Here is a 25,806-nt window from a genome sequence, read left to right on the forward strand (position 1 = left end):
TCTTACGTGAGACAGTTTGTTGAGATCTCTAGATAGCAACAATTGATACTAATTTGTCTGTAGACTGCTTGCAACTCACTCAGATCATTCATTGTGAGCAGTGTGCAGGCAACGGTAATATCCTGGACCTCTTGACTGCATTGCAGAATATTAGATGCTCTTTGAGACAGCCCATGGCAATTGCTCAGTGGCATTACTGAACATTGGTTTTGCTCTCAGACAACAGGGGAATTCTCACAATAGCATTTACTGCTCACAACAGTGACTACAAGAGTTTGGCAGGAACTGCTAACCTCCAGTGTAGCCTCTTGATTCAGCTGATGATGCCCAGCAAGGACGGATTGAGGAGGAGGAGCAAATACAGATATTTGGTGCAGACAAACATTATGGCAGAAAGGGCATGGAAGCATTCATGGGAGAAAGAGAAAAAACCTAGACTTCTGTTGTTATTGTTTCAAGGCTATAAATTTCCCTAATAGAGCTACTGTTACTCTCTGGATCTTACAATTCTAGAAAATAGGTTTTTTTAAAAAAAAAGTTTACCTGTAAATATCTCAGTTGTATTATATTTAGACATTCCTTACAGAAAGTCTTATATTAATATCTATTCTCTGTTTTTAGAAGCTCTGCTTTCCGCTAATATTTATTTATTTATTTATTTATTTATTTTATTTTATTTTATTTATATACTAAGCTTTTTTTCATTTTTGAAATTCAGTAATTTCACAAGGGAGTTATATCCTATTGGAAATTATTCAACTTTCTAGACTGAATATGGAGGCAGAACTTTTAGGTAAAAATGCTACCAAATTTGGAAAAAACCTAAATTAATATGAGCAAAGACCTAATGGACAGAGGTGAAAAAAATTGAGAAATAAAGTTAAAACAAGAATTTTTACATTTTTATCCATCCATTGGGATATATAATACTGTTATGAATTGAGTATGTATTAAGATTTTAAATAGGTTTTTGTGTGTTCTTTCCTATTTACAAGGTTTAGTAATGTGATCAGAGCACATAATCGATTAGAATCAAGATACAGTAATAGCTCTGGAGGATCTTACGACGATGATAAAAGTATGTCTTGATATTTGGTTAATATTAATTTTTGTGAATGGTGTTATTCGCTAATACTAGCCAGACATGATTTGGAGAGTGTATTTGAACCATCCATTTCAATAGAAAATATTAAATATCTGCTTTGAACTCATTTAAACCTTTCAGTTAGTTGAATGTAAGTTTTTTTTAACACTCAGAGTTTTAGTTTTAATATTACCCACTGATTAGTATTCATTTGTTATAGTCATTTATATATTTCCATATAGTTTTTATGTATATATTTTATGTGAATGTTCATATTTAAAATGTAGCAAATTAACAAAAATATCAACATAAATATATTAGCAGTACATGTCCTTTTGTCTTCTTTAAATACATGTATGTAAAAAAATGCATCAGGTTTTCACAGTGCATTGACTGGTTTGTAATGATGGCAATATCAGACTCCCTATCTATTAAATTGTCAAACAGAAAGCAATCAGCAGCATATACCACAGTAAACAGATGGTTCAGCTATCAGAGAAACAAACTTCTCTGCTCTCTAGCCCCATACCACCTTCCACTCCCTAGGCACCAGGCCTTCAATACTCACCTTGCGAAGATCGAGATCCTTCACTTTCTTGGCTGCTCTAGGCCTTCAGTGAGTTCACAGAGAATGGAGGCCTAAAGTAACACAAGATCATGCGAGATCAGTGGGGCGAGATCTCATGGTACTGATCTCAGGTGTTCTCATGGTACTTTAAGCCTTCCATGTGCCTCTGGAGGCTGGATAGGGATGTCTGAGGCCTTTTCCAGGCTGCTGCCCCCCTTAGTGTCCTTTTACCTTAAATTCAAGCACACCATGTCAAAGTGGGTGGTGCCTTTCTTTCCTGACCTCTCCCTAGCCACTGCCAGGTACTGTTGCCAATGGCCTTTCTTTTGTCTGTCTTTCCTTACCTCAAAATGCCTCTGCTCAAATTACATGTGTTTGGGGGCTGTGCCTGGCCAAAGTACATATTTTAGTCCTGACACTGCTCAACCAAAACTTCTTGGTCCACGCTCACTATTACCTTGATGGTTTTGAACATTTTGTATTAGCTTAATCCAGTGGTTCCCAACCTTTTCTATATCCTGCACCCCTAGAGTGCTTCTGATATATTCTCGCACTCCTTACAAAAGTTCAAAATAATGGCAATGAATTATGCATATATACTATAATTTTGAAAACCCAAGTTTTTGCATCCCCTGGAATATCATCTCGCACCCCTGGTTGAGAACCCCTGGCTTAATTTAATAGTCTAGTAATGGCAATGTTGTTAATGGCATTAGTGATCCCATTGTGCCAATACCTTCTATCTGCACTGCCTTTATCTAGATTTAGTTTAAAGTGCTTCTTTAACACTCTACATGGCTTGCTGACAACCTATTCTGGGCATCATCTGAGACCCTAGGGGTCTACAGGAAACAGGACCTTTTTAAAGATAGCACCCCAATATTGGAATATCTATATTTTGGAATATCTATATGCTGCGGACTCAGTCAGTCAAAAAATTCCAGTTGGCAGGATCCAGGAGAAGAGCCCCAATGGGGACACATCATTCTGGAGGTGGTTAACAGACTAATAAGATCCTCCCCTCGTATTCATCTTGCTTCCACCCTCCCTATTTTTCTTAATTTTAACTAATTTAATGTTACTATTTATTGCTTAATGTTTTAATATCTGTATTGGTTTTTAGTTATTGTAAGTCACTTATAGTTACCTCCAGGCAAAATGGGCAGCATATAAGTTGAATGAATGAATGAATTAATATCCATTCAAAGACATATATTCTTGTTTTTTAGCTGTCATATAAGATACTGAGATTTGATATTTGCACTGCATTGTTTCTCTGATTTTAATTTACCTGAACACTGCTCCAAGAAGGTTGGCTATTGGACTATGTAGAAATGTAATAAATGTTTCTGCACAGATGATCCTATTTCTCCATATACAAGTTGGCTGCTGAATATTGTGGAAATGAAACAGCCACAACCTTTGCCAATGCCATTTAATGGAGGATGCTGGGCACCACTTGTTGACTACCTTCCAGAAACGATTACACCACGCGGACCCCTCCATAGGTAAGCACAATATAAAGAAACCCCAGTTTCTGAAAATATTTCAACTGGTCCATATTCTAATTGTTCATTCTATCTTAAGAGTTCTAAAACTTGTCTGACATTGTCCAGTTATTTACAGAACACCTATAACTGTTGTATCGTCTCAGTATAAACAGAATGATCATTTAAAATCTCTTCCACTTTAGTTATTGTTTCTTGTGTCCTTTTGATCTGCCTTTTGTTTGAAAATTGCTTAACCAGCATTAGAACAAAACTCATTCCTTCAAGTTCAGCACAGTATTCAATTCCTTTACAAATATCTTTATTCCTTTACAAATAGCATCCAGCAGGCCAGATTGGTACCTGGCTTGGGCAATAAATTAAAAACAATTGAAGATATATAGTAAAGTACCAACTTCTTCTTGCTCTTCTCTTCTAATAGCAGGATTATTACTTCTTTCTGCAAATTATATTTGTGATAAGGATGAAAACATTATTTGAGTTGGCTTTTTTATTTTCCCTATTTTTCAAGTTGAAGACTGCAAACTTTGCAGCTTATGAGATTATTTTCATGAATCTATTCAAATTATGAATCCATTTTGTCACATGAAAATGGTTTGATCAATTATATTCTGATATATATATATATATATATATATATATATATATATATATATATATATATATAGAGAGAGAGAGAGAGAGAGAGAGAGAGAGAGATTGTGATATTGTACTTAAAACAGACCTTTGAGGTTTTGACAAATCAATCACATTGTAAATTATATTTTTAGTGATTGGTGTATGGAATTTCAATATATAAAGTAAAGGTAAAGGTTCCCCCGCACATGCGTGCTAGTCGTTTCCGACTCTAGGGGCCGGTGCTCATCTCCGTTTCAAAGCCGAAGAGCCAGCGCTTGTCCGAGGACGTCTCCGTGGTCATGTGGCCGGCATGACTAGACGCCAAAGGTGCACGGAACGCTGTTACCTTCCCACCATAGTGGTCCCTATTTTTCTACTTGCATTTTTACGTGCTTTCGAACTGCTAGGTTGGCAGAAGATATATACACATCTTTATATTTCTCCCATGATGAGTCCTGAAATGCCAAAAAATATTTTGAATCAGATCCTGCAAAAGAATACTTTTATTTTGCCATCACATTTTGACTTCCTCCTTTTCCCATTTCACCTCTTGTACTTTTACAAAGTTTATTCCAGGAAGTTATTTAACCTTTCAGATGTGGAGAATTGTGAGGGACCAAATATGGAGAGATTATTTTCTTAATAAACTGGAAACAGAATCACTGACATGCATTTAATACAGAATATATAATTATCAATGCCTTTCCTCATATTATCCACCCTTCTATTTCCTTTACTTTTACTATAGCTTAGAAATTGCCACATCTGAACTATTCTTTGTATTTTGTGATCAACCATGTTTTCTGCTTTTTTCTTATTTCTCATTGCAATGTTTGAACTGATTGATTTTATTTTTCATGTTAGGTGCAATATTGCTGTTATCTTCATGACTGAAATGGTAGTAGATCATAGTGTAAGAGAAGACTGGGCTCTTCATCTACCATTACTGTTGCATGCTCTGTTTTTAGGTAAGAAATAATAACTAAACAAAAATTTAAGTGAAAATTGAGTTTGTTTATGTTACTCTTACTCTACATATAAATTGTGATTTATAAACCATAATATCTGAGTTTGTGAAATATGACAAACTGGAACCAAACATTATTATATCTTAGGATAGTATATGATTCCATACTATGACATTATCGAACACAAATTTAGTAGGTTCAAAATTTGGTCAACATACTTCATTCTTGGTATAAAGCTATATTCCAAATCTCACTTTTTGCTAATTATCTCCTTTTCTATGCATCTCCTCACTAAACAATTACCGTATATACTTGAGTATAAGCCGACTCGAGTATAAGCCGAGACCCCCAATTTCACCCCCCAAAACTGGAAAAAGTTGTTGACTCGAGTATAAGCCGATCCGCCGTTCTGCAAGCCTCCGCCGCCGGCGGAGGCTGGATCCGCGCTCTGCAAGCCTCTGCCGCCAGCAGAGGCTCGATCCGCCATTTTGCAAGCCTGAATACACAGGAATACCCTGTGTGGCCGCGGCTCTCGGGGAAGCCCTGGCTGTCCGCTTCCTCGCTCCACGCTGCCATTCGGGGCCCGCGCGTTCCCCGGGCAAATCGCGGCGCCCAGCAGGCGAGGAAACACGCCCGCTCCAGTCGCCCCCCCTTCCCTCAGGAGACGCGAAGCAAGTGACCGCCCGGAGCTTACCGAGGACTTGCGCGCGGCCGAGGCTTCGGTGCTTCCAGGATCGCGCGCACCTCTCCCAAGCCGCCGCCGTCCGGAGACCTGCCGAAGTTTGGGGAGGTGCGCGCGCACCTCCCCAAACCTCCCCAAACGTCGGCAGGTCTCCGTTCCTCCGCGCAGACCTGCCGACGTTTGGGGAGGTTTGGGCGCCTCCCCAAACCTCCCCAAACGTCGGCAGGTCTCCGTTCCTCCTGCAGACCTGCCGACGTTTGGGAAGGTTTGGGCGCCTACCCAAACGTCGGCAGGTCTGCGCGACGTTTGGGGAGGTTTGGGGAGGCGCCCAAACCTCCCCAAACGTCGGCAGGAGGAACGGAGACCTGCCGACGTTTGGGGAGGTTTGGGGAGGTGCCCAAACCTCCCCAAACGTCGGCAGGTCTGCGCGGAGGAACGGAGACCTGGGGAGGTTTGGGGAGGTGCCCAAACCTCCCCAAACGTCGGCAGGAGGAACGGAGACCTGGGGAGGTTTGGGGAGGCGCCCAAACCTCCCCAAACGTCGGCAGGTCTGCGCGGAGGAACGGAGACCTGGGGAGGTTTGGGGAGGCGCCCAAACCTCCGCAAACGTCGGCAGGTCTGCGCGGAGGAACGGAGACCTGGGGAGGTTTGGGGAGGCGCCCAAACCTCCCCAAACGTCGGCAGGAGGAACGGAGACCTGCCGACGTTTGGGGAGGTTTGGGGAGGCGCCCAAACCTCCCCAAACGTCGGCAGGTCTGCGCGGAGGAACGGAGACCTGGGGAGGTTTGGGGAGGTGCCCAAACCTCCCCAAACGTCGGCAGGAGGAACGGAGACCTGGGGAGGTTTGGGGAGGCGCCCAAACCTCCCCAAACGTCGGCAGGTCTGCGCGGAGGAACGGAGACCTGGGAAGGTTTGGGGAGGCGCCCAAACCTCCCCAAACGTCGGCAGGTCTGCGCGGAGGAACGGAGACCTGGGGAGGTTTGGGGAGGCGCCCAAACCTCCCCAAACGTCGGCAGGAGGAACGGAGACCTGCCGACGTTTGGGGAGGTTTGGGGAGGCGCCCAAACCTCCCCAAACGTCGGCAGGTCTGTGCGGAGGAACGGAGACCTGGGGAGGTTTGGGGAGGTGCCCAAACCTCCACAAACGTCGGCAGGAGGAACGGAGACCTTGGGAGGTTTGGGGAGGCGCCCAAACCTCCCCAAACGTCGGCAGATCTGCGCGGAGGAACGGAGACCTGGGGAGGTTTGGGGAGGCGCCCAAACCTCCCCAAACGTCGGCAGGTCTGCGCGGAGGAACGGAGACCTGGGGAGGTTTGGGGAGGCGCCCAAACCTCCCCAAACGTCGGCAGGTCTGCGCGGAGGAACGGAGACCTGGGGAGGTTTGGGGAGGCGCCCAAACCTCCCCAAACGTCGGCAGGAGGAACGGAGACCTGCCGACGTTTGGGGAGGTTTGGGGAGGCGCCCAAACCTCCCCAAACGTCGGCAGGTCTGCGCGGAGGAACGGAGACCTGGGGAGGTTTGGGGAGGTGCCCAAACCTCCCCAAACGTCGGCAGGAGGAACGGAGACCTGCCGACGTTTGGGGAGGTTTGGGGAGGCGCCCAAACCTCCCCAAACGTCGGCAGGTCTGCGCGGAGGAACGGAGACCTGGGGAGGTTTGGGGAGGCGCCCAAACCTCCCCAAACGTCGGCAGGAGGAACGGAGACCTGCCGAGGTTTGGGGAGGCGCCCAAACCTCCCCAAACGTCGGCAGGTCTCCGTTCCTCCGCGCCCTGCCTGCCTGCTTCTTTCCGCTGCGGAAAGAAGCAGGCAGGCAGGGCGCGGAGGAACGGAGACCTGCCGTTTGGGGAGGTTTGGGGAGGTGCGCGCGCACCTCCCCAAACCTCCCCAAACTTCGGCAGGTCTCGGACGGCGGTGGCTTGGGAGAGGTGCGCGCGATCCCGGAAGCACCAAAGCCTCGGCCGCGCACAAGTCCTCGGTAAGTTTTTTTGTTGACTGGAGTATAAGCCGAAGTGGAATTTTTCAGCCCAAAAAGTGGGCTGAAAAATTCGGCTTATACTCAAGTATATACGGTATTTTCATTCATTCTTGGCCCATTTTTGTACTCCTTTGTATTATTCCTACCAATCCTCTCATATCACCTGATAGAGTATCTTTTCCCTCAAATAAAATATTACATTCTATGAAAAAATGGCAATAAATTATGACAGATGATCTTGGACAGAAATTCCCACAATAATGTCCTTATAGAATCAGAAACCATACATTCTGTATGGAAAAAAATAAACAATGTAGTGGTTTCTCTAAATTTTTGTTATGGTACTTTTACTTTACACTTTAATTCTAAAATGGCATCAGTCACATTTTACTATCGGTGGGAAGTTATTAAATGGTCACCATTTAGAACTTGAAATACTATTAGGACTATTAACTGGTTCTTGGGATTCTCAGACTTGGAAAGTGATATGAATCACTAAAATAATACATGAATTTGAATAACATTGGCAGACAACATTTTGACAGTGCTGTAAACTTCCTGTCATGAGGCCTCATGCTTCTGAAAGAATAGAGAAGACAAAGCTGCTTTGAGCATGTATCTATGGGCTGCTTTGAACATGTATCTACATCAGTACCAAAACTCAGCATGATGCCTTCCAGGAAGAAATCCCAAATAGCCAACCTTGGAAGACAGGGACAATGAGATTAGGCAAGAACACCACGATCATGACCCCACAGAACAGGTTGGGGATATAATAGGAACTGTTACTCCAAGTGCAAAGGTTATTAAAGAAAACTTAGCAAGCTTAATGCCAGCAGCTTAGCAAAGGTCATCCAGATCCAGGCAGAGCAGAGTAAGTGTAAACCCCTCAGATTTGTTCACAAACCCATTGTTGTTGTAATCCACAGTTTGAGAACCTCTGGATTAACTGATTGTCCGATGAGATTTTTTTTATGTTTACCAACCACTGGATTCAATTTTTTCCTCTAATGTTTAGAATTGTAGTCTTAGATAGTATAATGTTTATTGTTTTTAGTTAAATTTTTTGTTGTTGCTAGGATGATGGGTCATGTGAAGTACTGTTTTCAAAGACATGAGTATTAGACATGGAATTCCTCTAATGCCTTATAATATCTTAATGGGAGATGTCCTTGGAATTTTGGGGCTGTAAACTAGATCTTAAAAAATCCCAGAAGAATGCATGACAAATTACTATTATATAATTTAGTTATGACTGTGTCCATGTATATATATCAACAGGAGTCAAGATTTATTCAGCTGTGTTAATACTTTATTACAAACAATTATTAAAATTGATTAATACAATTAAATATTGCAGCTCTAGTCTAATTAACTTTTTAATTATGTGCCAATTTAATGTCCGCTCTTAGCAATCAGTCAAATAAAACTTCCAGAGTGACTTGTCTTCAACCTAACCAATCAGGTTTCCCAATGATGCATTCATCCATCCATCAATCAATAGATTAATCCAATTAAATGTTACAGCTTTAATTTTTAGAGCATTCAAAAATCATGCAAACTTATAAACAAGAATAAAATTATATTTTTGGTTTTCCCAAATAAAAGGCTATTAAAATACTTTTCACTTTTTCTAGCGTATGAACTTTTTGTGCTTCTTAATTAATCAGGCATCCTGATTGTTTTCTTTAGGCCTTGATCATTATCGTCCAGAAGTCTTTGAGCATAGCAAGAAGCTGTTACTCCATCTGCTAATTGTGTTGTCATGCAACAGCAGTTTTCAAGCGATAGCCTCAATGCTTCTTCAGACTAGAGAGATGAATGAAACCAAGACGCTTACAGTCCAGCCTGTGCATTTGCCTGAATTCTTCTATACAGGTAAGGAAAAACCAGTTCCTAGGTTTTATTTCAATTTTGTTTGAGCTTGGCTGTCATCACTTACGTAATTCTATGGTGTTCAACATAGAAAAGAATGAAAGATATAGCAAAGATTCCTTTTCTGCAGAATTCTGTTTTAGTACTATGTTTTGATTGGATCTATCTACAACAGATTTTTCTTCAAAGGCGTATTTTCCTATGTTTCTTAATAAAATATGTACGCTTGTATGTATGTGATCTATCTCACAATGAATGTGATGTAGCAAAATTATTTCATTTTTGATGTGTGCCGTTGTGCCCACAGTAAAAAAATGACAATAAAGGTTATCTTATCGTATCAAAATTATGACCTCTATGTTTATATAGTTTTTTTCCACATTTTTGCTAGGTGGCTTTGACTTTCTGCGGGAGTATCAGTCTTCCCCTGTGCCAGACTCTGGGCTCAGCTCTAGTTCCACCTCTTCCAGCATCAGCCTTGGAGGGAGCAGTGGAAATCTCCCACAAATCACCCAGGAGATAGAAGACATTGACCCAACTTTGGAAACAAATGAAAAGGCAAACAAACTAATAGAGTTTCTAACCACCAGGTAACTAAGGCAGAATAAATATCCCATTTTAATTCTTAAAAGCATTATGGTGTGCTTTTAAAAGAATTTGTATTAATTCATAATTCATTGAAAAACGTACCCTTCACCTATAGGTTTCTTGGGTATAACGGCATGGGCACGGTGTCCTCATTTTCTGCTTTACAAGTAAGAGACAGTTTTTGCAAACGCCACTGAGATTCCCTCTTTCTAATCTTAGCCAGAAGTGAATGCTAGTATAAAACAGGTGTAGGAAACAGATGTAAAAAGGCACTTGATTTTCTTGGAGCAATTTATTTCAAGTTGTGGGGAAAAGAGTATAATACGTTAATTCTTTTTTGGCTGGCAGATTGCTTCTTAAAAAAAATATAGCATCACTCTATGAAATAAAGATTGCACTGCCACTCAAATACTTCATTCCCCATTGAAATTCAGAGCAGACTCTTGCATTAATCTTTGTTTTTATTTTTCATAAAACTGAAATGGGAAATATTTTCTGCATCAGAGACTAAAACTGTCTTCGCCATCTTTTCTTAGACTTTTTAAAAAGGGATAAACATTCATACATTGTGCATATCAACGGTCTCTTAGAATAATTACAAGGCTTACCTAACTGTCCTGACAATACAACAAGCTTTAGTGAGAATGAGCAAGGAAAGAGCCACAGTTCAATGAAAGGTCATCATCTTAAGAGGGCATTCTTCTGCTTTCTATGGTGGCCATATAATGTCCATGAAGCTCTTCATTCTTATCTATTTAGTATGAGGGTAACTTTTCAGAACTTTTCGTATGATCATTTGCTCTTAATAACGGTATCAAATAATTCAGCTTTCCCCAAAATGGTGTCTCTAGAACTATTGGAACCTCAACTCCTGGGTTGACTTACTTTATACAATGTTACAGCTTGTCTATACTGTAAACCATTTGCCTACAGCAGACATGTCAAACTCGCAACGTCACGTGACATCGTGCAACGTATCGGAGCTTTTTCTCAGTTGCCGGCAATGGGGTGGGCACAGTTTTGGGATGATGCGTCCGGCCCACAGGCCGGCAGTTTGACACCCCTGGCCTACAGTCTTCATCTGAAGGAGAATGTATGTGAACTGTGCCATTGTGTTGTGGTATTTAAAATAATTTATTTTAATCTCAAAATAAAATATATCAATTTTCTGATTTTTAAGGGCATTTGGTCCACTCTGGTGCCATGAAGATATCACACCCAAAAACCAGAATACAAAAAGTGCAGAGCAGCTTACCAATTTCTTGCGTCATGTTGTGTCTGTCTTTAAAGATTCTAAATCAGGTACTAAACCAATTGATTTTATAACATATTTACTTAACAAGCAGCTTTTTCAAATTTTATTTTGCTGGACAAAATCCTAGTTTTCAGAAAAAATGTTGCTCATGATCACTAGTAAAAATAAAATAAATCATGGCATATAGATTTGTTTTTATGATTTGAGTATTGCCATAAATTAGGGGAATAAAAAACTGGTTTTTCTTGTATTGCTTTATTGATTGCTTTATTGATCTCCCATTTGGCTATGGTTTATAACAGAGGCAGACCAAATTGAAGGGAATCTGATTTTTCTCAGGATTCAGGTGAGGGATTTTTCCAGCATTCCTTAATGATTCAACGACAAAATTTGAAATACCATTTAATATCTTGACAAATGTCCATTGAATTATTCTCTACAGTAAAGAGTGCATGAAGCTCTAAAGAGTTTAAAGGCATTTCTTTAATTCATTAAGCATGGTACATTGGAAATGCCTGGGGAACAGTCTTATTTGGGATCAGATTGATTCTGTTGGACCTGAGGAAATGGACAGAATCTTTGGTCTATAAGCATGGCCACCTGTGATTCATATCCCTGCCCCTTCTGGTTGATTGAGGCACCTCGGAGATGACATGTGGGTGGATCCTAGAGACAGATTATTCATTCTTGATAGAAAATGACATTCTCGGGAACCATTTAAAGAGACGTTTGTACATCCCCTTTTCATTCTTGGACTTGATAATTCTTGATTAATTTTTATCTAGTCTCCCATCTCTCCTTTTTAGGGAAGATGTTAAGTAGTGGTTGTGCTGCAGCTCTAAAGGATTATCTGGGCCCTTCCACTCATGTTTCAGATCTGGATATGGGATGAAACAGCATTGGTCACATTTTTGGATGACCTCTGGCATGAGCAGGATGGAGGTAGTACATCCATCCTGGCTCTTCTTGACCTCTTGGTAGAGTTCATCAACCATGGTATCCTTTTGATTGACTTTAGGAGTTGGGATGGAGGGCACAGTTTTATGGTGGTTTACCTCTTTCCTATGGGACTGGTTCCAATTGCTGTTGATCAGGAAAGAGAGGTGCAGCTGCAGTCCTTGATTTGTGGGGTACTGCAGGGTTCATTGCTCTCTTGTCTCCTTTTTAACATCTACATAAAACTGCTGGGTGAAATCATCCATCACCACAAGAGGAGCTACATTCAGTGTGCTGATGATACCCAGTATACTGAGGTCACATCCCACCTAATCAGACAGGAGGGTATATTGCAGGTGTATATCTCCATCCTGGGTGAATTAAGGGATGCTATGAACCGTCTTTCATGGTGCCTAGAGGCTGTGGGGATCTGGATGGGTACAAACAGGCTGCAACTGAACCCTAGTAAGATGGAGTGCTATGCATAGGTTTCTCTGTAACTGGGAGTTTATATCATTCATCCTGAATGGGGTTACACTGCCTCAGATAGAGCCACTATATAGTTGTAGGTTTCTCCTGGACTCACAACTTCTGCTCGAGAAGCAGGTGGCAGTTGTGGCTAGGAGGGCCTTTGCTCAACTTCATGTTGTATACCAGTTTTGCCCTTTCCTGGATCAAGAAGCCTTTTTTTCAGTCACTCATGACCTAATCTTTTCCTATATGTAATACTACAATGCACTCTATATGGCACTATTCTTGAAGAAGTTGCAACTGGTGCAGAATGCATTGGCAATGAACAGTTCTGAGAGACCCTCAGACATGTAACACCTCTGCTATGCAAGCTGCATTGATACCAGTTTGCTTCCGAGTCCAATTTGAGGTTATCATTTTTAAAGCCCTTTGTGGCACGGGATCAGCCTTTCTGAGGAACTGTCTCATCCCAGTTACATTGTCCCATCCCACCTGATCAGACAGGGAGGGTATACTGCAGATCCCATTGGTTAAAGAATTTTGACCAGTGGGTCATCTTTGCAACATCTTACTCCCAGAGGTGAGGTGAGACCCAATTCTTCTGTCTTTGCAAAAGAATGTTAAGACCTGGTGCTGCCAATTGGCATGGAAGTTGACGAGTGATACCGACCTCAGGGGTGACTGGTGAGGTGAGAGTGCTCCCTCCATCTTTTTAAATATATAATAATTTACTTTCTAACTAACTTACGTTGTCCTTAAGTCTGTTAACTTTGTTGTATTTATGGTTTTATGCCACTTTTTATGTTTTTATGGTAAATCACCCAGAATCATGTAAATGAGATGGCTAATGTAGAAATTTGATAGATAAATAAATAAATGCTTCAGATAATCATTTTCACATTAGCCTGCATTTGCTTCCTCCCTATGATTAAAAATTTAAGAGTTCCTGATAATATCTTTCTTCATATTTTTGTTGCCTCAAAAATGAAAATTTCCAATGTATATTTCAAATTCATGTATTATCTATGAGATAATATGACATTGATCCTGGTTTGGTTTGGTTTTCTCATTAGGCTTTCATTTGGAGCAACATCTTAGTGAAATTGCATTGCAAACAGCTCTTTCTAGTTCCTCAAGACATTATGCTGGCCGCTCTTTTCAGATATTTCGGGCTCTAAAACAGCCACTTTCAGCCCATGCATTGTCCGATCTGCTTTCAAGATTAGTGGAAGTTATAGGAGAACATGGAGAAGAAATTCAGGTATAAATACAGTCCTATCTTGTCTTTGTAGAAACACAAAAAGTTGCCTTTCACTGTTGGACAATCTAGCTCAGTGTTTTTCACAAGGACTAGCAGTTTCTTTGCTACTTTTTTTCTTAACTTTAGCTTAGCAATATCAAATGTATGCACTGCTTATCATAAACAGTATCTCTTTCACTATTAATTCCGAATATTTAATGAAAAAGTGCATTTGAATAATTAATGAAAACTAAGATTAGGCGGTAGACATTTATGATTCACATTACTGGTATTCTTGGAGCTGCCCAGAGTTTGCTTAAAATGGGTCGTCATAGAAATAAGTAAAATAAGTAAATAAGTAAAATAAATATATTGAAATGATCATATTTCTGTATCTTTGGCAGGGTTATGTTATGGAAGCCCTTCTTACGTTAGAAGCAACTGTAGATACTCTCTATGATTGTCTGAAGAACAGTGATCTTTTGACAGTTTTATCACGGTAATGAGTTTTTCTGTTCAATTAAATATAACATTTTTTTGTAAATTTTTGGCTATAGAATTCAGAATGCAACTGCGTGGACTAGTTCAGAGACTCAAAAATGAGTGCCATTATTTATGAAGGCTTACATATTCCTGTTTCATTAGATCAGCATACAGTATTTAGTTTTCTATGTCCATATAGAAATCTTTCATCTGGATTTCAGCTGTGATAACAGCTGCAAATGCGTCATTTACTTCCCCTGTCAAAGAAATTATTAGAATTTTAAAAACTGAAATAAAGCATCTACTAAAATTGGCATGGCTTGAGGGAAAGTCACCTCTTGTGTCACAAGCTTCCCACCTCAGTTATGTTACATTTTGGAACGATTTGAATATATTGACATTTGTGAGTGATTACAAAACATTTGATATTGAAATGCTAGTAGTTTCCTTGTTTCCCAGCAGTGAAGCATAATAAAATCTGAATCCTTTTAGAGATGAACAAGTATTACCTTCACCTTTATGTTGTCTCCTGTCATGTCAAGTTACTAGCTTGTTGGTAGAGTAGAATGATGCATGAATAAAGAGGGGGGGGGGAGAAACAGAAAAGGAAATACTCTTCTGAATGGTGCATGAAAAATGAAGCCAACAGCCTGGGTTCAAGACCTGAACATCATGTAACAGGGTGACCGCCTGTCTTCGCCTAGCTTCTGCTCACCTAGTAGTTCAAAAGTATGCAAGCGCAAGTAGATAAATAGGTACCACTTCAGTGGGGAGGAAACAGTACTGCACAATATAATGCTGGCCACATGACTACAGAAACATCTTCAGTCAGTGTGTTGTGATTCAGGGTCAGCCTGTGGGTTTGGCAGTTGGGTCGGATGACTCAGATGAGGGGGAGGAGGGGGGTGTTGAAGAACTTGCTGATGATGGCTTGGAGGCTCCGCAGAGCCCCCAGCCAGGCCCCTCCTACTTGGTGGAGACCCAGCTGTGTGAGCCTGACAGTGTGGATGAAGATGACCCACAGCTGGCCCTGTTCAAGGACGCCCGACGCAGGAGGCAGTCAAGTAGGAGCAAGCAGAGAAAGGCTGTGGGACTTCTCGGAAGGAGGCAAAGAGAGGCCACGCCCTGAACTCTTTATAAAGGGAATGTTTGGGGGAGGGCTGGTTTGCTGAAAGCAACCGCTCCGATAGAGTTTCACAGCTCCGGTATCTTGTTTCATGTTTTGTTTGTTTGTGTAATAAATTTGGCAGACGTATTCCAGCCTCTTGCCGTCTGTAAAGGGGTTGCCTTTTCTGCAAGGCCGGTAGCAGGCTGGTACAGAACACAGTGCTGGCTCAACAGCCTTGAAACAGGGATGAGTGCTGCCCCCTATAATCAGCAACGACTAGCAGGGTAAAGTCCACAGGGATTCCTTTCCTTCCTTTGACTCAGTGCTGTATTGTATGCATTTAAATCTTTCATACATTCCATTATAATTTTACTCTCTGCTTTCTAAAAATGTTTTCTTAAAACATAGAGGACAAAGATGGCTTACACAGTGCACTTGCGGGAGGTTTAGCACAATAATTTATTTTCCTTGAAATCTGGCAAGAAATCAGGAGGTCGCTAGTGTTTCAGAAAAGAGTCTGAAGGCCTTAATTAGGAGGGCAGATTACCCTTTACATCAGCAGCCCCCAACTTTTTGGGCACCAGGGACTGGATCCATGCAGAGAGGTTTTTCCGCAGACTGGAAGGAGTGTGGTTTTGTGTGCTGTCTGCATCTTGCAGATGAGGCTTCGCTTGTTTGCACGGCTTGGTTTCTGGCGTGTTGCGGCCCTGTGATGATCCACATACTGGGGTTTGGGGACCCCTGCTTTATATACTTGATATTAGCTAAGTCTTCCCTCCCCGTAAGGGGAGACTTTTCATGGAGGTTATAATTTGCTATCCAAGTGATCTTTTAAGATAATGTGAAAAATAATATGGGTCTAGTGGGGTGAGCCTTCTTCTTTCTTGCAGGAGGGGGCGCTTAGGGATGTGCCAGAATGGAGAGTGAGGGTGCACTTTTCCTAGGGATCCATGGCTCCTTCTGTTCCCCCTCCCCCTAGCAAAGTGGCAGGCAATTCCATGGATCAGTCGAGGAAGAGGAGGAAGCTTCAGCAGGCTCTTCTGAGGGTATCAAAGGGAGGGAAGCAGCACAAGCCTATACTATATATGGAAAGAACAAATCATGGGTTGTTTAGCATTAGCTAAAAGCTTCATCTTCTTATTTAATAGATGGAAACGCACTTAGCAGTCCTAGTTTGATTTAACCAGAACCTGAAGATAGAACTATTTTCAAGACCGTTTTACTAGCAAAATGTCCCTATTTATATCCTTTGTAGTTTTGCCCACTGACCACTCTGGAAGACTTTTCCTATAAATCAGTTTGCCTATTGTCTATAATTGCATTTGTATTATTTGCCTCTAAGTTGCTCATCTTACCATGATAAAATTGTAAGGACATTCTTATTCTTTGTATGTTTTTTTAAAAAATAATATTTCTATTTGAGGAAAAGATGCCCTTTTGACAAGCGTTTTGCCAGTTTTATCAATTAGATATTGCACATATTCTTATGTTTCATAATTTATTCTTTTATCCAAAGGCAGAAAATACTGTGTAGGTTGGACAATGAAATTATCTCCCTCATGTAGCAGATGATCAGTGTTAGATGTTGATGGGCCATATAGACTTCTTGATTTGCCGTCTTGATCTTTTCCTTCTTTTCTGATTTGTCATTTGTTGTATGTTTGTCCAAATTATATAATTTTTCTTTTATTTATTATATTGTGAATTGTCCAGAATCACACTAGAGTTGGGGGGCACCAAATTAAATAAACAAATATTTGTAATCCAAATAATAGGTGCTATGTAACCGTAGTCATGTGTATTCAAACAGCAATTCTCTTGAATTTTGTTGGCAGAAAATGAATTTCTATTTGTAATAGTTATCATAATGAATGCGACACACCATTTTTCCGCATGACATGGTCTATTAAGTTCAATGAGCAGAAAATCTATGGAAGGAATAGCTTTGTTTTTAATTTCTCCTTGATGATATTTCTGCTTAGTATTGCAGCTGCAATTAAATTGATAATTTATTCATATGATTGTTTTCTCTTAGTTCATCCTCACCAGACTTGACATCAAATGCAAAACTGACAGCCAATCGGAAGAGCACAGGACAACTTAATGTAAATTCAGGAACTGCCAGTGGCAGTACGGGCACTGCTGAGCGTAGCAGACACCAGAGGAGTTTTTCAGTGCCTAAAAAGTTTGGGGTTGTGGATAGAACTTCTGATCCCCCGCGCAGTGCCACCCTGGATAGGATTCAGGCTTGCACACAGCAAGGCCTTTCCTCCAAAACTAGGAGCTCCACTTCTCTGAAGGACAGTCTTTCAGATCCTACCAATATTAACAATCCAACTAACCTGCTGGCTACCATTTTCTGGGGAGCAGTGGCTTTGATGGAGTCTGATTTTGAATTTGAATATCTAATGGCACTAAGACTGCTCAGTAAGCTACTCATTCATCTGCCACTAGATAAAGTAGAAAACAGGGAAAAATTAGAAAAGCTACAAGGACAACTAAAATGGACAGATTTCTCAGGGCTCCAACAACTTCTGCTTAAAGGTTTTACTTCTCTAACAACTACTGATCTCACACTCCAGCTCTTCAGTTTGCTGACTCCAGTGTCACGTGTATCCATGGTCGATTCCTCTCAGGCTATAGGTACATCTCATACATGTTTTCTTTACTCTTTATCAAAAATAAAATGAACATCAAATACTGAAAGCTAAACTTGGATTTGGTAATATAGTATGTATTTATATAAATAGCTAATTACAAAATCTTGGAAACAGGCTAAGCGATTACATATTAGGAGGTCATATGTCATATGTCTCTGCTTCCTGGTAAATTATAATGAAAATAATGCATATTGTGTCATATTCCAAGTTTCCCCATTCTTCCTCTAGTTCAGTCTCTACTTTCTTCTATTAATGAAGTGGGTGCTAATTTAAAATTTAAAGAAGAAGAGGGAAATTACCCTTCTTTTCTTACCTCTAGCTTTCTGTCCATGTTGTTGTGACATTCCTCCTTACCTCTATGTAAGAAGATGGCCAGTTAACTCTTTACCTTAGGACACGGGTGTCAAACCCGCGATGTCACATGACGTGTCGTGACATATCATGACTTTTTTTCCCCATTGCCGGCAATGGGGTGAGCATGGTTTTGGCGTGACACATATCGCCCGCGGGCCAGCAGTTTGGCACCCCTGCCTTAGGAGAATGAAAGTATATCTACTATTTTATCATTGTTACCCCCAGGCACAAAAACCTACAAACTACACCTTCTATTCCATATGAAATCTTATGTGTATAATTAATATACATTTGTATTATTATATGCAATAATTAATAGCAATTACATTTTGCATATTACTGAAACGACAAACAACTGAAAGTACCCAATTATTTCCACAATCAGAATTAAGAAAAAGAGATATGGATTGTAATTTTGGTACATAATGTATGTTTTCAGTCAGTTTCATTTATTATCATATAATACATTACAGCTTCACATCTATGTTTATTTCTATTTTTTTAATGTCAGGATTTCCATTGAATGTTTTATGCCTTCTGCCTCATTTAATTCAGCACTTTGATGGCCCAAATCAGCTCTGCAAGGATATAGCAGAGAGGATTGCTCAGGTACTCTATGTTTAATATTATGTGGATCTTACTAAATTCAGGGCTACCTTTTTTTTCTTTTTGTTTTTAATGTATGTTGTTCACTTGTTAGGTCTGTCTAGAAGAAAAGAACCCAAAGTTGTCAAATCTTGCACATGTCATGACTCTCTATAAAACACACAGCTATACAAGAGATTGTGCAACTTGGGTGAATGTTGTTTGCCGTTATCTTCATGAAGCATTTGCTGACATTACTCTGAATATGATTACTTATCTTGCTGAGGTATGTTTCAGTTAATTATCCCTTGTTCTAATAGTTCTAACAATATTTTCCTGAAAGATTTAGAACAAGATTGAGTCTAAATACATATTACGGAAATTATTTTTTAGAAAATGTATAGTATTTATAGGGACGCGGTGGCTCAGTGGGTTAGGACACTGAGCTTGTCGATCGGAAGGTCGGCAGTTTGGCGAGTCGAATCCCGAGTGCCGCGTAACAGAGTGAGCGCCTGTTACTCGTCCCAGCTTCTGCCAACCTAGCAGTTCGAAAGCACGTAAAAATGCAAGTAGAAAAATAGGGACCACTCCGGTGGGAAGGTAACAGCGTTCCGTGCGCCTTTGGCGTCTAGTCATGCCGGCCACATGACCACGGAGATGTCCTCGGACAAGCGCTGGCTCTTCGGCTTTAAAACGGAGATGAGCACCGGCCCCTAGAGTCGGAAACGACTAGCACGCATGTGCGGGGGAACCTTTACCTTTACCTTTACCTTTTTATAGTATTTATGACATAAAAAAGGTGGTGATGATTATAGCCAATAAGGCTGTGCACTGCTCCAGGTTCCTTGGAGCAGGAACAGTTTAAAATTTATTTATTTAAGAAAAATTGTATGGCTGCCCATTCACTCTCAGTGATGCTGGGTGGCTTCCAAAGATAAAAATCCAATGTACAAACAGTAAAAAACAACACACACACCCCTTCCTGGTGACAACAATCAATGAAACAAGCCACTTGATGGGTTCAATCCCACTTTGGGTTCTTCAGACCCATTGGCAAAACCAGGTCTTCAGGGCCTTGCAAAAAAGTATCAAAAGTGGTGACAAATATAAATGCAGCTTTAGAGCCACAATGCAGTCTGGGAAAAAGACAGGACTCCTTTAAAGACTTGTAGACAGATGCTGCATTCATTCATATATTCATTCTTCATTCTGAAGAACCTTTTGAAATTAATTGGAAACATTGTGCAGTCCTAACATCTATGTTTCCTAATTAATATATCAGATGTCCACATATTTTTGCTACATTAAACTGTTTTCAGTTACAGTATAAAATTCTAATCTTTAGCTGTCTATAGTAATTGTTTTTTTTTAAGAATCATGAGTTTCTCTAATTTTTTTCACAGCTACTGGAAAAGGGGCTCCCTAACATGCAACTATCACTTTTACAAATAATCTATAGTCTTCTTAGTTATATGGATTTATCAAGCTTACCTGTTAAACAGTTTAACATGGAAGTACTAAAGACCATAGAAAAATATGTACAGGTGAGTATGAGACTTTGCTCATAGTACTTGTGTAGAAACCAGTAGTAATTCACTCATTTCTTCCCATGTCTCAATCTCAAAGACCTACCACAGTTCTTCACAATGTTAAACGGTGGATTAGCACTTTTCCCAACTTCTTTCTTGCTCTTGCAATGTTTGTCAGAAATTATCACACTGTAATCAAATCTGCAGATACATTGTGGGACTCAGTACAAAATTCTGCACCAATTAAATTGTTCCTCTACAGAAGGGTAATTAAACTTCACAAAGCAAAATTTGTTTCCTGCTAGCAGAATCTGATAACTTTGCAATGTAGTAAGTTGTGTGGTTTGTAGAAGCTGCAAGCAGGTTAAGAACAAAAGAATGGGCAACTATGGCAATAAATTGTACAGTAGATGACAGATATTAATTATGAGCAAATACCATATTAATCTCTGTGTGATGGCTTAGTAAAATGCTGTTGTTTTTTTATTATAGTTACTTTATTCAGGAATTGTTAAAAGCAAAGTTTCCAGTAAATAAATACATTAAATTGGCCTGGTAAAACTGTCTGATATAGGTAAATAAAGACAAAATAAAGGGAAATACTGTAGAAAATAGAACCAATGGGCAAAGACATCACTACACTCATTTGGCTATTTTAAACTTGTTATTGTACAAAAATAAACTAATCAATAATTAATGTACAATAGAACATTGACTATTTTTATTGTTTTAGAAAATAAAGTAAATCTGGAATCTTTTGAAAACATCCAATATTATCTTGCTTTCTTTTAAAGTACTAATTGTGTTTAGAAAATGTAAAAGATGCTAAGATGTCAAATTCTGTGCCAGGTAGAAGTGTAATAAGAAGCCTTAATAATATTTTGTAATATTACTAACATTTTCTTCTTGTATTTAGTATATGGTTTTTAACATGGAATATTTCAAAATATTATTATTACAGAGTACTCAGATTTGCTATATTGTTCAGTACAATCAGTCTCTGATGTGTTTAATGTTACAAATATATTTTTGTTCAATGCATATGACTGTATGTGAATGTTTGTGCAAATATTTATTTACAGAGCGTTCACTGGCGAGAAGCCCTCAATATACTTAAATTGGTGGTTGCACGCTCAGCAAGCCTGGTTCTACCCTCTTATCAGCATAGTGATATTTCAAAAATGGAAATACATTGTATCTGGAATAATGCATCCAAGGAATTACCTGGAAAAACTTTAGAGTTCCAGTTTGATATTTCCGAGGTACTGTATTTATCATAATTAAGATAGCAATAGCATTTAGGGTTAGGGTTAGGGTTAGGGTTAGCTGCTCCACAGCTCTTTATAGTTTTCTCTGGGAGGTTTACAATGTATGCATTATTTACAATCTCTGTCCTCATTTTACCAACCTTGGAAGGATGGAAGACTGTGTCAAACTTGAGTCCTGCCAGGATCGAACTCCTGGCTGAGGGCTATGAGCTGACTTTGCCTGCAATACTGCACTTTAACCACTGCACTACCAGTCTTCCTATTACAAACTAATATTGCAAATTAATGGTTTAAGCAGAATAGGCCATTTAGCCAAAGTTTAATGAATATGATCATGCACAGATCAAAGATAAGCCATATGTTATACATATGAAATTAATCTATTGCCTCATACTATTTATTCAATTGTTGAAATCAAGAATTTCAAAGAATAGAATTTCTGAATTTGAAAACCATCTACTAGCCAGAGTTGCTTTATGCACTGTGGGGATAATATATGTAAATTTTAAACTTTTATTGATGTTTTACTTTAAGACACCAATTATTGGCAAGCGATATGATGAGCTGCAGACTTCTTCGGGTCGTGATGGAAAACATAGAATAATGCCTGTCACACGTAGCACATCTTCAACATCTTCTGGGTCTAATTCCAATGTCCTTGTGCCTGTTAGTTGGAAGAGACCTCAGTATTCTCAGGTAAAATTCTTACTGATTTTCTGTAATGGTGGTTTGTTCCATTAATTTAGATTTAATTATTGCTGTTCAGAAATATAGAAATATTGTTTAACAAGTATTGAAATATAGAGGGTCCAAATAATACCAAGGCAATATTTTGCCAGATTAAATTGTGATAATTAATTAATGAAAATTACGTAGAATTAGAACTGAAGTTATGGATTTCTTTACATTCCTACTTTTTCTCATTAAAAATTCATATGTGTACCATTATTATTTAAAATGTCTCCTTTTCTTTCACCTTTATTTTTTTTAAAGAAAAGAACAAAAGAAAAGTTGGTGCATGTTCTTAGTCTTTGTGGTCAAGAGGTTGGTCTGAGCAAAAACCCCTCAGTAAGTTTCATATTTCTTCTTATACCATTTATGCACAATTAATTTATATCTTCAGTTTCAGATACTGTCTTTCATTTGTCTGACATAGTCCTCCTGAATTCATGGCTCCTGCTGGATTTACAGGTGGAGGACGAGTTGGCTTTTGACAAGCTTTGGCTAAGATGCCAGTTGTGAGCTTATCTATAATGGAAGGCTGTGAGAGTGGAGACTTATGCTGTCATCACCACTAGAATAATAATGCACTTTTTGTGGACTGTAATATATTTTACATGCCAGCAGACGAGTTCTCTAGCCATATAACAGCAGTGTTGAGGGTGATACTTTACACTGCTACTTCCTTTGAGATCTCTATATGCCATTTATTTTTAAAATGCAAATCTATATTATTACTAGTAAATGAAATAGTAAAAACGAAAATTTCTGAAATATTGGGATTGCCCAGTTTTTGAGCTGGGGTTTATTTTTTTTGTTTTCAGGAATTATACAGTAGTGAGATTGTATTATCTCAAACTTCCTGCTGGAGGGAATGTCCAGTATCAGCATCTAGACTACACTTTAGTAAAATAATAGGTAGTGCATACCTATTTTTTCAATTGGCTTATTTGCTGATAGCTTATGATCAGTCTACCAAGAAGCAACCCTGCATTTTTTTGCAAATAAAATTAAATTTAAAAACTAGGTCAGCAAAATTAAAATGCTTTCTAAGTAATCCAAAGGTTTTAACTTGAACAACTGTGGGGAGTGGTGGATTTTATGAAGCTCCTTTGAATGCCTATTTTTGCAGTTGCATCTTTTTTCCATAAGTGCTTGGATAAACTAAGGCCGCATTGGTCTGCAGCCATTAGGAAGTAATTGGATGGCTTTCTACAGTTCAGAGTTGTATCTTTGTTCAAATTTAATCTGAAGGCACCTATCCAGCATAAATAATAAAAAAGAGTCTTCTAAAAATATCCTCTGAAGGAATTAGGTGTGTACTGAAAATACTGTTTCTGATTAGTTCATTAGTTTTAAAGCTACTAGAAGGAACCACAGAAGAGTTTTTAAAGGAAAGTCATTCCTTTCCAATGTTTAGGTCATTTTTTCTTCTTGTGGCGATTTGGATCTGATTGAGCACCAAACTAGTCTAGTAGCTTCAGAAGACGGACAACGTGAACAAGAGAATATGGATGATTCCAACAGTGAGCAACAGTTCCGAGTCTTTAGAGATTTTGATTTCCTAGATGTGGAATTAGAAGATGGTGAGGTACGGTACATTCTTTTTGACAAATCTTTACTCCTATCATAGATTAAGCCCCATATTTGCCCTTCATATCAGTAATAATGTTCTGTTTATATTTTAGCAAGGGTATAATTGAGTAGCTATAATTCTTGATTTTGCATGAACATTTTCCACAGTAGGAGTAAAAGGACATAACAGTCAGCAGGTTACCATGCCAAATATATTTAAAGTCCATGATCTTTTGCTGCCCAGCATGAAAATCTTAGCATAGAGCTTAATGTACTACTCTAATACTAAAATTAAAGCTAAAAGTTTGTTTTCCATACATTAAAATAAAATACAATACTTTAACCATTCTTAACCATCTGCCTGACATGCTGACTGATGATCTGAATACATGCCTCATAAACCCATTGCACAACAGTTTTAAAAGCAGGCAATTTCATCAGTGACTTTCCAGAAAGCTAAAGCTAAAGCTTTCTCTGTGTAAATCTTTAATGCTTCCATTGCCTTAAGATAGAGCACTTAGAAAGACTGGTGTTCTGCAGAAGAAAAACAGGAGCTTGAGGGCCTGTAATTATGTCTTAGCAGGTAAAAGCCTGTCCGTTTTTAACTGAAGTTGCTCAAAAGGCCTGTTAGCAGATTGCTTGCAAAATTTAATCTGCATGGTCTTGTTTGTGATTAATTTTGTTTCTCAATAATATTTTTATAGTTAATATGGATCCCTTCCCTCTAGAAATAATTGTTTCTGGTTAACTAGAGTAAAGATCAGCACTGGGTCCTAAAGAATGCTGCTTAGTATTCTGACAACATCTTGACACATTCCCTTCTGCAAAGAAAAACAGGCAGTGAATGAAGGAAATGGAGGAGATTCATAAAATAAGGAATAATTTAGGGAAGGTCATATCACTTGTGAGCCTCACCTCAATCCTGTAAATAAATCCTCTTGCCACATTAAAGATAAATATCCCCTATATAACAGGTCAGATTTTGGCTGTCCTGAAGAGGCTGGTGAGAGACAGGATAAATAGTAGTAACAATTTGGCATCTTGATCTGTTCACAAACTTGTTCAGCAGGATTGTTAATGTCGATGATGAGAGGGTGCTTTGCTAAAAAGGGAGCATCTAATACTACCTACTTAGCAGGATCTGAAGCACATCCATCACTACCCAGCTGTTTGATTTTGAATTACATCAGACATGTCAAACTCGCGATATCACGTCAACGTATAGGGACGGTTTTGCCATTGCCAGCAATGGGGAGGGCGTGGCTTCTGCATGACAGTTTGACACCCCTGAATTACATTATTCAGCTTGATGAGCTGAACTGGAAATAAATTCCATTGAAAGAAAAATAAACTTTTGCCCTATGCTGTGCTTAAATTTGGAACATTAAAACAAAGCATTCTAAAGAAAATAAATTTGCTGGAGTAACAATAACGTTTTGTAGGTAAAATAAATGCAAGAAGTTGAAAAGAATTTATCTGGAATTAGAACAGGAATTATGGTACAGCTTTTCTACTCTGGATAGCAAAACTCAGAGCCAAATCTGCTGAATAATTCCTGAAATTCTACATTTCTTTCCAACAGTTATCAATATGAGATATTGATATATTGATAATTAAATAGTCTAAATATTGGGCCTACAGTTCAACTGGGGACAGTAGCTGTCAGGATACAAAGTGGAATGTATGTATAATGGAAAACTTGTTCCTATAACAATAGCAGTGTTGCTAGGTGGTGTTGTAATATGTTTCCTGTTATT

General features: G+C 39.3%; 1 protein-coding gene across 1 annotated transcript in view; it reads left to right on the forward strand.

Annotated features, from left to right (window-relative positions):
• The window catches only part of FRY (FRY microtubule binding protein), a 140,549-nt gene that overhangs the window by 88,734 nt on the left and 26,009 nt on the right, over positions 1-25,806 (forward strand). The window contains exons 36-51 of the mRNA XM_081327598.1: positions 996-1,078; positions 3,010-3,160; positions 4,643-4,746; positions 9,095-9,280; positions 9,669-9,867; positions 11,046-11,167; positions 13,601-13,788; positions 14,172-14,266; positions 17,394-18,001; positions 18,884-18,981; positions 19,073-19,243; positions 20,361-20,501; positions 21,569-21,748; positions 22,289-22,450; positions 22,748-22,822; positions 23,895-24,065. Coding sequence (XP_081183724.1) covers positions 996-1,078; positions 3,010-3,160; positions 4,643-4,746; positions 9,095-9,280; positions 9,669-9,867; positions 11,046-11,167; positions 13,601-13,788; positions 14,172-14,266; positions 17,394-18,001; positions 18,884-18,981; positions 19,073-19,243; positions 20,361-20,501; positions 21,569-21,748; positions 22,289-22,450; positions 22,748-22,822; positions 23,895-24,065 — 2,734 coding nt within the window. The remainder of the gene's footprint in view (positions 1-995; positions 1,079-3,009; positions 3,161-4,642; positions 4,747-9,094; positions 9,281-9,668; positions 9,868-11,045; positions 11,168-13,600; positions 13,789-14,171; positions 14,267-17,393; positions 18,002-18,883; positions 18,982-19,072; positions 19,244-20,360; positions 20,502-21,568; positions 21,749-22,288; positions 22,451-22,747; positions 22,823-23,894; positions 24,066-25,806) is intronic.

This window comes from Vipera berus, assembly GCF_964194415.1.
Source record: "Vipera berus genome assembly, chromosome: 4".
Lineage (NCBI taxonomy): Eukaryota > Metazoa > Chordata > Lepidosauria > Squamata > Viperidae > Vipera > Vipera berus.